Source organism: Lucilia sericata, unplaced genomic scaffold (genome assembly GCF_015586225.1).
Source record: "Lucilia sericata isolate MDLA Ls3-8-SP2 unplaced genomic scaffold, ASM1558622v1 Contig000439F_arrow, whole genome shotgun sequence".
Classification (NCBI taxonomy): Eukaryota; Metazoa; Arthropoda; class Insecta; order Diptera; family Calliphoridae; genus Lucilia; species Lucilia sericata.
In genome coordinates, this window is record NW_023994454.1 from 82283 (window position 1) to 99978 (window position 17696).

Consider the following 17696-nt stretch of genomic DNA (forward strand, 5'->3'; position numbering starts at 1 on the left):
AAGTTTTATCTATACATATAAAATGAATGTGTGTTTGTTTGTATGTTTGAACGTTATAGACTACTAAACTGCTGAACCGATTTTCTTCAAATTTTCAGAGCGATTCCTGTATGTCTGGAATAGGTAATATTTTGAAATTCCAAGTGGGCGAGGAGCCACGCCCATATCAAGAAAATATTAAATCCGTATATTTGAGATCATATAACAGTAAGAGTCCTCAAATTTTGTCGGAGCAACTTTAGTATCAATATGATTATTTAGGACAAAAAGTAGACGGAATAGTATTAGGGGGCGTGGCACCTCCCATATAAATTAAATACAAAAATTCGCTTATCTTGGAAACTATTATAGTTAGAATCTTCAAATTTTGAACGAATAACTTTTACATCCATTTAAACATTTTGGGTAATAAATTGGCGGACTACCCATGAGGGGAGCTGCACCTCCCATATTAATAAAATACAAAAATTCTTTTATTTGGGAAACTAATGGAATTAAATTCTTCAAATTTTGCACGAAGGACTTAAATATTCATCTGAACATTTTGGAGAAAAAAACGGACTTTCATCTCGGCGGTGGGGGGTCTGGATGACCCCATATGAATTAAATAGGAAAATTCGTATATCTGAGAAACTATTAGACCTAGAATCTTCAAATTTTACTTGAAGAATCTTGACATTCATCTGAACATTTAGAGTATAACGGGCGAAATTGGCACCTCCCATAAAAAGTTGCACGAATAACTTTTACATCCATTTAAACATTTTGGGTAATAAATTGGCGGACTACCCATGAGAGGAGCGGCACCTCCCATATTAATTAAATACAAAAATCATTTATCTGGGAAACTAATGGATCTAAAAATGGATCTTCAAATTTTGCACGAAGAACTTAAATATTCATCTGAACATTTTGGTGGAAAAAAACGGACTTTCACCTGGGGGGGGGGGGGGGTTCTGGAAGCCCCCATATGAATTAAATAGGAAAATTTGTATATCTGAGAAACTATTAAACCTAAAATCTTCAAATTTTACTTGAACAATCTTGACATTCATCTGAACATTTAGAGTATAACGGGCGGACTTTTAATGGGGAACTTGGCACCTCCCATATAAATTAAATATAAAATTTCGTTTATCTGGGAAACTAATAGAACTTGATTCTTAAAATTTTGCACAAATTACTTTAATATTCATCTGAATATTTTGGAGGAAAAAGTACGGACTTTCATCTGGGGAGCTTGAAGCCCCCACATGAATCAAATAGAATAATTCGTATGTCGTATATCTTCAAATTTTACATGAAGAACTTTGACATTCATGTGAACATTTAGAGCATAATGGGCGGACTTTCAATGGGTGGCTTGGCATAATATGTATATATAATTGATAAATAAAGCTATCGTGATCAAATTCGACTTGATTATGTTTTGTGTATTTGTGGGATCAAATAAATGTGAAGACCTTCTGAAATTCACTTTAAATTTACGAAACATTATTTGATAATGGACATATAGGATTCGGCAAAGCGAAATATATTGATCTTACTTGTTCTTTCTGAGTGTGAATGCCATTTGCAAGAATATTCGTTATCATTATTATTTATTTTAGAAACAAACGAGCGTATTTAGAAGATTTAAAATACATATTTTATTCTTATTTCTATATACATACATACACACATAAATATATAATAATAAACTTGATTATTATTTTTTTTGTCTTATGAAACCAACAAAAATTATTTCAATGATGTTATATTGGCAGAACTTAAACCTAAAATCACTTCCATGGGCAATTTGGGACGTGGACTCGATATGACTTTATTAACATTATTTTTTAATTCTTTGAGACTGGTCAATTCTTGACCAAACTTATCAAATTGCTGTTGATTTTTAGATAATTTCTCATTGATTTCCTGTAAAATTTTCATTTGATTATCTACAAATTTGTCAAATTTGCTTTGCTGTAAATTCAATTGTGTCTCGAATGTTTCCAATTTCGCAAACTTTTCCTCAAACGTATTCATTTTTTCACTCAGTTCCGTTAGTGTCTCAGACATTAGAGACACAGCTGTTGAGCTATCACCTCTAGAGCCACAATTTCTATTTGATTTTTGCTTCAACAATATCTCATCTAAACGTGTACCCTGCTCATCTTGTATCTCATCCAGTTTTGTTATGATACGACTTTCGAAGGCATTATACTTTCTAAAGGTGGCATTAAACATGCCCGTGATTGTATCACAAACATCATCTTTTTCATTAGAATCCTCTAACAGAAATTTGGTTTGCAAACTTTTGAGAATTTCCATTTGATTGGTGTATCTGAAAATGCAATTAATTTAGTAAATATAAAACACTTTAAGATTTTACAAATTCCAGACCTTTTACTTAAGACTTCTACGGATATTTGTAGATTATCTACTCCTTCCTTTAGAAGAAAAACATCGGCAAATAATTGATTGCGCAGTTTTAATTCGTCCGGTTGAGCTTCATTTGCTCTTGCTGCATTTGTATTTAAGGTCAATATAAGACCCACAATTAGTATTAAAAAAGATTTCATTATTTTTATTTATTTTATTGCGTTCACTGGTTTGAAATGTTTGCCTGCATTCGTACAATTTTATACTGATCATAGTTGATTGACAAGACTTGGATGCTTTAAAAAATAAAGAAAATATTTTTATTTGTTTTTATACCCACCATCAAAAAAGGGGGTATATTGTTTTTGTCATTATGTTTGTGACACATCGAAATATTCTTCTAAGACCCATAAAAGTATATATATACTGGGTCCTTATTAGATTCTAAGACGATCTAGCCATGTCCGTCCGTCTGCCCGTCTGTCTGTCCGCCTGTTGAAAACACGATAGAGTCCAAACGGAATCAGCTAGCGAGCTGAAATTTTGCACAAATATTTTATATTGATGCAGTTTGTTTGGTATTGGCAATATCGGTGCACGATTTCGCCTAGCCCCCATATAAAGTCCCCTTCAGAAAATTACATTAACGGTCATAATTGACTAAAAGAAGCAGCTATTTTATATTTAACATATTTTATAGGAAACTTTATATCATTGTAAAATTTTATAAGGATCGGTCCATAATTGACCCTATCCCCCATATAAGGTCCCTCTCAGAAAATGACATTAACGGTCATAACTGACTAAAATAAGCAGCTATAACGATGAAATTCGACATAAACATATTTTATAGGAATCTTAATATCATTGTAAAATTTTATAAGGATCGGTCCATAATTGACCCTATCCCCCATATAAGGTCCCCTTCAGAAAAATATTTTAACGCTCAGAACTGTCCAAAAGAAGCATCTATAGCTATGAAATTCGACATAAACATATTTTATAGGAACCTTAATAGCTTTGTAAAATTTTATAAGGATCGGTCCATAATTGACCCTAGCCCTCATATAAGGTCCCCTTCAGAAAATAACTTTAACGCTCATATCTGTCCAAAAGAAGCATCTATAGCGATGAAATTCGACATGAACATATTTTATAGAAACCTAAATCGCTTTGTAAAATTTTATATGGTTCGGTCCATAATTGACCCTAGCCCTCATATAAGGTCCCCTTCAGAAAATAACTTTAACGCTCATATCTGTCCAAAAGAAGCATCTATAGCGATGAAATTCGACATGAACATATTTTATAGAAACCTCAATCGCTTTGTAAAATTTTATATGGTTCGGTCCATAATTGACCCTACCCCATATATAAGGTCCCCTTCAGAAAAAGACTTTAACGCTCAGAACGGTCTAAAATAAGCATCTATAGCATATATAGAAACGTTGATATCATAGTAAAATTGTATACGGATCGGTCTATAATTGACCCTACCCCTTCAGAAAATGGCTTTAAGGTTCATAATTGCCAAAAAGAAGCATCTATAGCGATGAAATTCGACATAAACTTATTCTATAGAAACCTAAATCGCTTTATAAAATTTTATAATGAACGGTCCATAATTGATCCTACCCCCATATAAGGTCCCCTTCGGAAAATGGCTTTAACGCTCATTATTAGCCTAAACTAAAATCGTTCTGGAAAATTTGACGAGGTTCGGTCCCCCCTAAATAAGGTCCCTCTCAGGAAATAATTTTAACGCTTTTTACTACCTTAAAAATACAAGGACAGCGACCAAATTCGACAAAAATTTCTCTATACATAGATGTAATAAATGAGAAAATTGTTTTGATAATAACAAAAGCATCGATTCTTAAATATCAAAGATTATTTATAAGGAAGCATTCCTTTTTGGCAATGATTTGATGGTAGGTATACAAGATTCGGCACAGCCGAATATAACACTCTTACTTGTTATATTTTTCATTTTCAAGCGATGTCTGGCATATTTAAAACTTAAGATTGTTTGTAACATGAAACTATTATCAACCAAACTCTCAACAAATAACGAAAATTGCTTGAGAATCGGAACTTGCTTCTAAATATATCTCTTAAATCTTCTTCCTAATCTTAAATGTATTTGTATTTAAGATTTGAATTGATATTTAGAACTTATAAGTCATTAACACAGATTTACTTATACACAGAGGGAAAAAGAAATATACACGCCTGGTACCAAATTGACACCAAACTGTTTATAATTTTTCAATACCATCCGTTGTCAAAGTATATATGTACATACGTACGACAACACTGTGTAATGTTGACAACATTGCAAAAATTCGTTGTCGAAATCTTAATTTTATACACATCCGTTGTCTAAATGTTAACAAACGTGGTAAGCTCACTATTGACAAACAATTCATTGCCAATAGTGAGCTTACCACGTTTATTAACATTAAGACAACGGATGTGTATAAAATTTAGGTTTCGACAACGAATTGTTGCAATATTGACAACGTTGCATTCAACATTACATAGTGTCAATTTGGTACCAGGCGTGTATATTTCCTTTTTCCCTCTGTGTAGTGCATATAAAATTCGTTGTAGTCTGAAATATATTTCGGGTATTTTTAATACATATTTACTGATAATTTAAAATGCTATATTATCAGACTAATCAACACACAAAAGCATATTTAAAAGAAAAATCCCCATTCAATTCTCGGAATGAATAAACATCATTATCAAAGCTCAGAGAATAATGGTGTAAAAAATACATACATATTTAATTTAAGAATCATTAAAAAGATGCTGCTACAATATGATATTGATATATTTTTAAAGGCCATCATGTTACAAGAAGAGACTTACCTAAATATAACTGCTTTATATCGTTGTTGTTGTTTTTTATGCTTTTATTTATAATTTGTTGAAAAAAATTTCAGACGTAGTCTCAGATTTTTGCTCATAACTCAGATATTTGTGCACCGATTTTGCTAAGATATTTGAGGTCTTCTGAAAACAGATTTTAACCAACATACAGACGGACAAACAGAAAGACCCACAGACAGACAGACACGAATGTCGAGAGTTTAACGTAAACACCTGCCTTGACGACCTTATATCACGGTGGTCTTTTTCACCCACTGGTTAGACTAGAGACGGTCTACCACGCGCCCCTGAATTCTTCAATGAATAACTCAGGTAGCAATTTTTGTACATGGCTGAGCCGGTCCATGTACAAGCACTTTGTTCAAGAACTCGAGCTATCTAATCTCTTGCCATAGTAGCCCCGTTGCGGAATGACAGGCAGCATGGGATCAATCCCAATGCAAACCCCGACAAAGAAAAAGCAATCACTGGTCTAAAGTCAATAGAAGGGGGTGACAAGTCCCAACATCAAGTGAAATCAATCTTCCGGTAAGCCGGAAGGTGACCACCTTTATGATGTCATGAAAGATTGCATTATTTAAAATGCAATCCCCATCATCTAATGACCCATTCCAGTGCATTCCTTAACCTCTTTAAGCCCACGCAACCACACTACTGAGATGGCACTGTTATTTCGGCAACAGCACCTAGAGACGTATTTAGTAGCCCGAAATATCCAGCCAATTAAGCAGGATCCCTCTGTATGTCAGATAATGTGACAAAGGATGTAGAAATTTCCAAAGTCAATTCGAACCCAATAATTGCCCCGACGAGTTGAGGGAACGGACCTCAACCATATATCGCGTAGCATGAAACAATATGAATCCTGTTGAGATGGCAACAGCACCGAGAACTTCTCTGAAGTAAAAGGTCTACTTAATTAGTACTAGTCTCCTGTGGAGGAAGGAGACTTTCCCGATCGTTCACCAATTACATCAGTTCCATTCTCAGATCATAAAGAACGATCTACGGAATGACAGGCAATTACCAAGTGTCAACCTGAAAATTCCCTAACCTATACTGGCGCCCTACTACGCGAAGAGTAAGAGATACTCAACGGGTTCAGGAATCCAGCATAAATGGCTTTGTCACATCACCCAGTGACATCTGTTGAGATGGCAACAGCACCGGAGAGAGAATCCAGACATATTTAGCATTTGGATATATCAGTCTTTAAACCAACATTCTCTCGCCGCGATTTGTGTTTCAACCACAGCCACTACGTGGATCCCGAAGGAACCTCAACCAATTGACCGGTCAGGACTAGGTCCTGTGGGCAACCGGCCACCCGTAGTGCCAGATTATGTGGTGCTCTGGTTAGACCCCATGCCAAATCATTTCGAGACGAAGCCAAGGATACATTTGACATCACCAGACTAGAGATACTGGTAGCATCTCTTTATCCCGGGATTGCAATACACCATGATGGACATTTCATTATGGAAACATGCCCCGGGGGGGAGACAGACAGACAGACAGACGGACTGACAGACATAACTTAATCGACTCGAACGTAATTTTTCGAGGTAGTCTGAAATTTTTACTTTTTACGCTGTAAAACGATTTTACTGATTTTCAATACCAAATTGCTTGGGACAAAAATTAATATTTTCGTTAAATTTGGATTATTTATCTTGTTCAGTTTTAACGTGAACATGTTTTATGTAGACAGACGGACAGATAGTCGGGCATAGCTAAATCGACTCAGAATTTCACAAGGATTCAGAATATACATATGCATATACTTTGTAAGATACATATGTATGTATGTATGTATACACATGTAAGATGACTATTTCTGGGTTTGAACCTAGTCCCCATACAAATTCCCCTTTCAGAAAATAACTTAAAGGTCAAAATTCACTTATAAACATTCATGTTTTATTTTAAAAATTTTGAATATTTTCATGAAAAATGTTCTTTTTCACAAAAATGTATTGCTTATTTAATATGTAAATGAAATAAGATAGAAAAATCCTTCAATAAAATAAAATCCTTCAATAAATTTTCGACATCTGCTACATTTGATTGACAGTTTAAAAGCCACACACAGGCTGATTTTCACAACTAGAATTTTTTTATAACATTTTCGTAAAAATTTGCAAAAGTAAATAAATTGTCTGATAAAATTTCAACTGTCAGTCATGTTATTTTAAATTTGATGTGCGTTTGCTTAAAGTATAAATGAATACTGTGGGATTTTGGTTTAAATTTATTAAACTTAACAATAGTTTGTAGTCAAAATTGGATGTTTTCAGTTAAATAAACTTTAAGTTTAATACCATTAAACTTTGCTTTTTCTTAAAACTCATATTTTCCTATGAAAAAGAAATTTCCTTTTTAGAAAACTAATACAAAGTCATTTCATTTAAGAAAACCACTTCTGATTGTTAGGCAACCTAATTTTCACACATTTGTATGAGTTATACGAAGCATCTTCATTACATTAGGAATCGTTCGAAAGACTTCGGCATGTATTTCTGCCAAACACATTATACATCTGAAAAAAAATCTTAAAATCTCAAATTTTCATTTTACAGTATTTAACACATTGGAAAGAAAAAAGGCAAGTAGAATTATAGTACATATCACTCATTTACTACAAGACTGGCATATCTCAAAATGCGGCTTTTTATACATTTCGCCACCATTACTGATGATAGGTGATATATATATAAGTTTGTCATTTCGTGTAAAACACCATGAAATATTCATTTAAGACCCAACAAAGTCCTAGTGAAATTCTAAGTCGATTTAGCAATGTACGTCCGCCCGTACGTTATTGCTCAATGATCAATTATGTTTAAAACCATAACAATCTATCCAAAATTTCCTTTAGCTTCCATAAAGTATTTCACATGTACACATTCTCGAAAATGGATTTATCGTTAATAAATTTAAGTTGAGGGATTTAAGTCTACATTAAAGTTATTTATGCAGTATACATCGTGATATTAGTGTTTATAACAGAATTTTGACCCTCAAGTCATTTTCTGAAGGGGACTTTATATGGGGGATACGGTCAAATGAAGCTCGATCATTACGAAAAACAGTATCATTACTCTATCTTTAATCTATATAAATAAAAAAGAATGTGTGTTTGTTTGTATGTTTGAACGTTATAGACTACAAAACTGCTGAACCGATTTTCTTGAAATTTTCACTGTATGTCTGGAATAGGTAATAGAAAATATTAAATCCTTATATTTGAGATAATATAACAGTTAGAGTCCTCAGATTTTGTCGGAGCCACTTTAGTGTCAATATGATTATTTAGGACAAAAAGTAGGCGGACTTGCATGAGGGGGCGTGGCACCTCCCATATAAATTAAAAACAAAAATTCGTTTATCTTAGAAACAATTACAGTTAGAATCTTAAAATTTTGCACCAATAACATTAACATCCATGTTAACATTTTGGGAAATAAATTGACGGACTACCCATGAGGGGAGCGGCACCTCCCATATTAATTAAATGCAAAAATTCGTTTATCTGGGAAACTAATAGAACTAAATTCTTCAACTTTTCAACTAAATTAAATAGAAAAATTCGTATATCTGAGAAACTATTAGAGCTAGAATCTTCAAATTTTACTTGAAGAACTTTGACATTCATCTGAACAATTAAAGTATAACGGGCGGACTTTCAATGGGGGACTTGGTACCTCCCATATTAATTAAATACAAAATTTCGTTTATATGGGAAACTAATAGAACTAGATTCTTCAAATTTTGCACAAATTACTTTAATATAGCGTATAGCCCCCATATGAATTAATTAGAAAAAATCGTATATCTTAGAAACTATTAGAGCTAGAATCTTCAAATTATACATGAAAAACTTTGACATTCATCTGAACAATTAGAGTATAACGGGCGGACTTTCAATGGGGAACTTGACAACTCCCATATGATTTAAATATAAAATTTCGTTTATCTGGGAAACTAATAGAACTAGATTCTTCAAATTTTGCACAAATTACTTCAATAATCATCTGAATATTTTGGAGGAAAAAGATCGGACTTTCATCTGGGGAGCTTGAAGCCCCCACATGAATGAACTAGAATAATTGTATATCTAGAAACTACTAGAGCTAGAATCTTAAAATTTTACATAAAAAACTTTGACATTCTGTGAACATTTAGAGTATAACGGGCGAGCTTTCAATTGGAGGCTTGGCACTACATAAATGAATTAAATACAAAATTTCGTATATCTTGGAAACTATTATATTATTCAAATTTTTCATAGATAGATAGAAATTGGCGAACTTTCAGTAATTTGCTTGGCATCTCTAACATGTAACATATTGTAAATCTAGAGAACTATTGCAGTTAGAATCTTCAAAATCGTTAAGTGGGTTTTTTATTTATACTGCTTTTAGGGTAGCAAAGCACACTGGGTAAAGCTAGTACTTATATAAAACTAAGTTTTGCGGATTTATGGAGTGATACAAGAATAGTTAACATATTTATCCCCTCTATTCGGGGGATAAGGTTGTATGGGGGCTATACGAATTAATGAATTGATTTTAACCATTTTCTATAGGCTTCGTCCTTATGCCAAATATTATTAGAGTATATTGACCTGTAGCGTGCTCACTTAGAAGGACAGACGGACATAGCTAAAACGACTCAGAAATTGATTCTGAGCCGATTAGTATACTTTAAGGTGAATGTGGGTGTTGTAAACATCAACCCAAACGCATAGTACCCTCGCCATTATAGAGTAGTGTAAAAAGATCAATTTTATATCATTTAAGATTCTTTATAATAAACTAAATTGTAAATTATTTTATGGTAACAGTCTTTAGATTAAGAGAAATTGTCTTGAAAATATAACAAAATCAAATCGTGCAATGTTTTAGTTAAAAATACTCTTTGCTCATACTATATTCTAGTTCTCAATTATAGATTTTATTCTCTACAAATAAAGTTCTTATCAACAAATAAGAATATACACACGCTAGCACTCATTGTAAACAAAAATCCAATAATTTGATAAGCATTTGCCGGTATTCGTATCAAATGTTGTCAATTATTGTTTATTTGAGAGAGTAGATAAGACTAGGGTCTCAATTCAAAAGTACTATGTAGTTTTAAAGATAGCATGCGGCTTCAACGGTTCATAAAGAGAATATAGGATCATATGGGGAAATTTATAAAACCGCTTTATATCACGATATAGGACGTAAAAGAATAATATTTCTAAAGTTTCATAATCAAACCATTTTTTCCACTTCCAATAAATGCTCTTAACCATTATAATGAAATTTTCAAAACGGTCACAATTAGATGAAAGTGATTTTAATGTTCTCATTCTGATTTATGGACCAACAATATTATGTTTCAATACTCTCCTGATGGTGCATTAATGGACACTTATTTTGTGGACTATGCTTTTCCTAAATATGGTTCTCCTGTCCACGATAGAGTCCGAAGGCAGAAAGCTAGGCATCTGAAATTTTGCACAAATATTCTCCATTACTGCAGTTTGTTTGGTATTGAAATTGGACAATATCGGTTGATGTTTTCACTTAGCCTCCATACAATTTGAAATTTTGCACAAATATTCTCCATTACTGCAGTTTGTTTGGTATTGAATATGGGCAATATCGGTTGATGTTTTCACTTAGCCCCCATACAAGTGGACCCCCAGAATAAAGTTTAAGCAGGCATAACTGCTATAAAGGAACGAATATAAAGACGAAATTCTACATAAATTAGTTTCCTATCAAATTTTATGAGGATAGGTCAATAATTGACCCAACCCCCCCATAAAAGGTCCCCTTCAGAAAATGACTTTAACGCTCATTACTGATATAAAAATTCGAATATAGCCACGAAATTCTACATAAATAAGTTTCATATGAACCAAAATCTCTCTACCAAATTTTATAAGGATCGACTCATAATTGACCCCACCCTCCATATAAGGTCCCCTTCAGAAAATGACTATAATTACTGGCTTAAAAATGCTAGTACAGCGTTGAAATACGACATAAACAAGTTTTGTGCTGACCAAAAAATATATATAATATTTTATGAGGATCGGTTCATACTTGACCCTACCCCCATATAAGATCCCCCTCAGAAAATTACTTTAACGCTTATTACTGGCTTAAAAATACGAATATACCTAAGAAATTCGAATAAGTTCCTGATCCAAAACCTTTCTACAAAATATAGTGAGGATCGGTCCAAAATTACCCCTTCCCCATATAAGGTCCTCTTTACTTAAACCCACAGTACTGGCCTAAAAATACGAGTACAGCGATGAATTTCGACATAAGCAAGATGTATATAAACTAGAATCGGTCTACCAACTTTTATGAGGATCGGTTCATAATTGACCTTGGCCCCCCAAGGAATGTCCCCTTCACAAAATGACTATAACGCTCATTACATCAAAATACGAGTACAGTTATGAAACTTTTATAGGTACGTAAATCTTCCTATCAAATTTCACGTGGAATGGGTCAGTAACTCACCTTAACCTCCATATAAGTCCCTCTTCAAAAAATTACTTTAATGATAATTATTGACCTAAAAAATGCGAGTACAGCGATTATATTCGTTATAAACAAGTTCTGTATGAACCAAAATCGGCCTAAAAATATAATGGGGATCGGTCAATCGGTCAGGTGATTTTTTTACCTTTTTTGGCCCTTTATAACTTTTGAACTAATTAACATAATAAAATTTTTATAAATATTTTGGATACATCTCCCAAAATTATGAGACACCTGTTTCGTACTTTTTACAATTCAGTCTTTTTTGGATGTAAAAGGGAGAAAACTGTATTTATGGTACTTTTTTAGCACATTAAGAAAACTTTTTCGGTTTATTGAATTATTCCTATTAAATTACGGACTAACTCTGTAATATTTATTGTAATAAAATTTTTGCTATTTCAAACTCATTGAGCCAATTTTTATAAAATTTTTAAAAGTAGTTTATTTACTCACACAAAATAAGCTGTTGGTATATTATTTTGGAATTCAATTACTAAGGCCTATATAGGACCAAATACGAGTAAATTGTTTGGTACTTTTTGAAAGCTCTATTTTTCTGGAAGAAATGAATGCAGATTTGAATCGTTTGAGTTTTATTTGTGATATATAGATTTAAATACGGAACATTTTGTAAACTTAATTTTCGAAAAAGTATATTTCTAAGCGAAAAGGGGAAAATTGTTTTGGTACTTTTTCTTTCTTCAAATGATACTCTTTATATGTTCTTTAATATGAATTCAAAACACATGATTATTAAACATGAATAAGATTCTTTAAGAGAGAACTTTTTAGTAATTTTTATCTAATAAATGGTACTTTTTTATACCCTCCACCACCATCAGTGGTGATAGAGGGTATATATAACTTTGTCATTCCGTGTGTAACACCAAGAAATATTCATCTCAGACCCAACAAAGTATATATATTCTGGGTCCTTATCAAATTCTGAGTCGATTTAGCTATGTCCGTCTGTCTGTCCGTCTGTCTGCCTAAAACACGCTCACGTTAAAACTAAGCAAAGGAAGTACACCAAATTCACCGAAAATATTCATTGTTGTCCTAAGCAGTTTGGTATTGAAAATGAGCAAAATCGGTTCATACCGGGAAAAGTTATGAATCAAAATTTAAAACAACCTCGAAAAAAATAAGCATTTTTTACACATTCGGATGCAATTTTCTCGAAAACTATGCGAGATAAATTCATGAAAATCACCATGAATAAGTTTCTACACAAGAACCTGACCTCTGCTGAAAATTGCTAGAATCGGTCCACAATTTCATATACCTCCCATACAAAAGTACATATTCCCGGAAAATGGGTTTTTTGTTAATAACTTCCGTTACAATGTCGATATTCCACAAAATTTTACAAATTAAAATCTTATGTCAATAGAATTCATTCAGAGAAAAAATTTTCTGGATGGGTCCATAATTGGACATAGCTCCCATACAAGGTCCCCTCTCGAAAATCACTTAAACGCGCATAACGCATTACTTAATTAAGATATCCATATGAAATTTGGTATAAGTATTGCTTATCTGTACAGAAATATTACTGAGAAATTTTTTTCCGATCGGTCCATAATTGATCATAGCTCCCATACAAGGTCCCCTCCCGAAAATCACTTAAACGCGCATAACTCATTACTTAATTAAGATATCCATATAAGATTTGGTATAAGTATTGCTTATCTATATAGAAATATTACTGAGAAATTTTTTTCCGATCGGTCCATAATTGGTCATAGCTCCCATACAAGGTCCCCTCCCGAAAATCACTTAAACGCGCATAACGCATTACTTAATTCAGATATCCATATGAAATTTGGTACAAGTATTGCTTATCTGTACAGAAATATTACTGAGAAATTTTTTTCCGATCGGTCCATAATTGATCATAGCTCCCATACAAGGTCCCCTCCCGAAAATCACTTAAACGCGCATACCTCATTACTTAATTAAGATATCCATATAAGATTTGGTACAAGTATTGCTTATCTATACAGAAATATTACTGAGAAATTTTTTTCCGATCGGTCCATAATTGGTCATAGCTCCCATACAAGGTCCCCTCCCGAAACTCACTTAAACGCACATAACTCATTACAAAATAAAGATATCCATATAAAATTTGGTAGAAGTATTGCCCGTATGCACAAAAATATTACTGTGAAATTTTTTTCCGGTAGGTCTATAATTGGTCATAGCTCCTATACAAGGTCCCCTCCTGAAAATCACTTAAAACCACATAACTCATTAGTAAATGAAGACATCCATATAAAATTTGGTACAAGTATTGCTCTTATATACAGAAATATTACTATGAAAGTTTTCTTCGATCGGTCCACAATTGGTCACAGCTCCCATACAAGGTCCCCTCCCAAAAATCACTTAAACGCGCATAGCTCATTTCTAAAGTAAGATATCTATATAAAATTTGGTACAAGTACTGTTATATGAGTGAGAAATATTACTGAAAATTTTTTTTCCGATCGGTCCATAACTGGTCGTGGCTCCCATACAAGGTCCCCTCCCGAAAATCACTTAAAACCACATAACTCATTAGTTAATGAAGATATTCATATACAATTTGACACAAGTATTGCTCTTATATACACAAATATTATAATGAAAATTGTTTTGATCGGTCTATAATTGGTCATAGCTCCCATACAAAGTCCCATCCCGAAAATCACTTAAACGCGCATAACTCATTACTGAATTAAGATATCCATATAAAATGCACAGAAATATTACTGTGAAATTATTTTCCTATCAGTCCATAATTGATCATAGCTCCCATACAAGGTCGCTTTCAGAAAAACACTTAAAGGCACGTAGCTCATTACCTAATAACCCATAAAATATGTGGCATAAATATTATCTTTGTACACTTAAATGTTATTTTAAATTTTTTTCATGATTGGTCCATTCTTGTTCGTACCTCTCATACAAGGTTCCCTCCCGAAAATCACTTAAACGCACATAACTCATGCAAATTACTTAATATTGCTAAGCGCTATAAAAATATAAAGAAAGTGGCGTTTGTAATGTTCAATAAATCTTGGAATTGTAATAGATTTAAGCTGTTTAAATCTTGGAATTTTTCTATTTAAGACATGAGAAAACTTATTTGTACAAATATTTGATCAATTAGAAAAGTATTAATATAAAAGTAGCTGGTGGAGGGTATTTAAGATTCGGCTCAGCCGAATATAGCACTCTAACTTGTTAATATTCTTAAATATTCAACCTAGGAACATTAATTTTAACATACATGGTCTTGACTGAATAATATTCTGTAAGTGGGAACTATTTGGTACTTTTCTATTCTTCAAATGGTACTTTTTAGATTCTTTATAATGGTTAACCGGAACACCCGGTCCTTATTAAATGAGAATTTATTGAGACAGATTTTTCGTAATTGAGCATAGATATTGAAAATAAAATTTAAAATGTAGGGACCTTAGTGAATGAGTATCTACTGAAAGGGACTTTTGGTACTTTTTCAATTAAAATTATATTTTTTGAATTGTATATAATATTGAACACAGAAACATACAATTTTTGATTAAATGATAATCTATTAGAGGTATTTTATAGTACATTTTTTCAAATAGTACTTTCGAAATTTTCTATAATATGGAAGCTAAATGAATGAAACTAAAAATACAAGCTTCTTGCTGAATGCGAATTTATTCACATGATATTGAACGTATAAAACTGAAACATTAAAAAAATGTTTAATCAATTTTAATTTTCTATAAAAGTAAACAAAATTTTGTATGTATTTAATTTAAGTTAGGATAGCGAAGCACCCAGGGTATGGTAGTTATGTTTATAATTGACATACAAATATCAACAAATAAACGGAATTTATTTAATAAAGATCACTTTAATTATATACTCTAAAAGAGCCGTATTTCAATATATTTCAAACGGAATTATAAAATCTCTAACTAAAAGTGTTATTAGTATCATCCTCTTCATATACATATACATTAGGGTGACAACTTTTATAAAATTTTTGAAAATTTCAAATCGACCTTAACCATTACACAAAGAGTATAAAAGAGTATATCCAAAAAGAGTATCATATATGATCTAAAGTTTTCGATATTTTCTCCAAACATAATTTTAAATATTTTAATACAAAATCGTAATTTTTTGATATAAACAAGTGCGATAGGGCCTAATTTTGGCTATAACACTAATATACATACATATGCATATACCTTTTAAATATCTGTCATTTTGATGAGATTTTCTTGTATATCATCAGTTGAGAATATTTCAGATGTACAATTTTTAAAGCAATCACTTCATTTTAAAATTTTTGTAAAATGTATCTGCCAACATTCAATTTGTGATCTCCTGCTGGTACTAACAGGTTTGTTCCTTTCAATTTAAAATGGATAGTTTAAATTGAAACGTAGTAGTAGTTGTATCTAGCTGATAAAGCACTCAATTGGATGTATCAAAGTTAATTTAGTGTAGAAAGATTTTTGTTGTTACCATTGCTATTTCTTGTACTCAGGGTTCTATTTTTTTTGGCTTAATGAAGTTTAATCAATCTGTTATACATGAAATGAAAATCAATTGCATTTGAGATACAGAGAGAAAATTTCTAAAAAGTAAAATTTTAATAAGAACAAGTAAGAAAGTATATTCGGGCTTGGCCGACTATATGATACCCTACACCAGTTATGAATATTTAATGTGATTTATTATACCCACCATCAAAAAATATGGAGGTATATTGTTTTTGTCATTCCGTTTGTAACACATCGAAATATTCATCTAAGACCCATAAAAGTATATATATTCTGGGTCCTTATTAAATTCTAAGACGATATAGCTATGCCCGTCCGTCTGTCTGTTGAAAACACGATAGAGTCCAAATGGAAGTAGCTCGCGGGCTGAAATTTTGCACAGACATTTTGTATTGAGTTTGTTTGGTATTGAAAATGGGCAATATCGGTCAACGAATTCGCATAGCCCCCATATAACGTCCATAATTATCGGTCCATAATTGACAGGCTTGTATAAAACTTAGTTGTGCGAACTTTCATCGAGATACATTTATATTATACATAATTATGAGCTCAAAAGCCCTTTTCGGGGGGTTCAGTTGTATGGGGGCTAGGTGAAATAATGGACCGATTTTAACCATTTTCAATAGACTTCGTCAAAACAAACGTGTGTTCCAATTTCATCAAATTATCTTGAAAATTGCGACCTGTACTTTGATAACAACGTTTACATGGACACACGGACGGTCGGACGGTCAGACGGACATCGTTAAATCGACTCTGAAAGTGATTCTGAGTCGATCGGTATACTAGGTGGGTATAGTACTAATATTTTAATGCGTTACAAACATCAGCACAAACGCATAATACCCTTCCCACTATAGTGGTGTAGGGTATAATTAGTTACTGTACCACATTTATTTTATTGTAATTTAATTTATATCTTCCATTATTTGATTTCCTTTTTTTGGTCCTTTCAACTTACCAGTTTACTCCATTATTATTCCTAAGTTAAACACAGTATGTACTTAGCTGTTTCTTTTGTTCATAAAAAGGAAACAACGAAAATACTTCCAGTTGTTTCCCAAATAACAATCACCATCATCGTCATCATCATTATTTTCTGGTTCGTTTATGTTCCACACAACCGTAAAATTTCTTTCATTCATTCCTAGTTTGCCTGTCTGTCTGTCCATTCATACGTTTCAGTTATGGCATTGTGCCCACATGCAAAATAACATAGTGGATACACAGATATTTATGTATGTACATGTAAAGAACTGGTTAAAAAAAGAAGTCTTCAGATACATATGTACTAGTTGTTATGAAGGAGTTTATTTTTGTAAAT

The 17696-nt window shown here is 32.5% G+C and overlaps 1 protein-coding gene across 1 annotated transcript; it reads right to left on the minus strand.

Moving 5' to 3' along the window:
* Positions 1–1625: 1625 nt before the first annotated feature.
* On the minus strand, positions 1626–2652 carry LOC119604875. The gene is made up of 2 exons (XM_037957766.1): positions 2386–2652; positions 1626–2326 (listed from the first exon to the last, which is right to left on the minus strand). The coding sequence occupies exons 1-2, from the start codon at positions 2562–2564 to the stop codon at positions 1741–1743; spliced, it is 765 nt and encodes a 254-aa protein (XP_037813694.1). The 5' UTR covers positions 2565–2652; the 3' UTR covers positions 1626–1740.
* Between the last annotated feature and the right edge of the window lie 15044 nt (positions 2653–17696).

Excerpts from the sequence above, each read along its gene's own strand:
- LOC119604875 (XM_037957766.1), bottom strand. The coding sequence starts at position 2,564 with ATGAAATCTTTTTTAATACTAATTGTGGGTCTTATATTGACCTTAAAT. Across the intron at positions 2,327-2,385 it reads GTAGAAGTCTTAAGTAAAAG|ATACACCAATCAAATGGAAA; the intron begins GTCTGGAATTTG and ends TTGCATTTTCAG.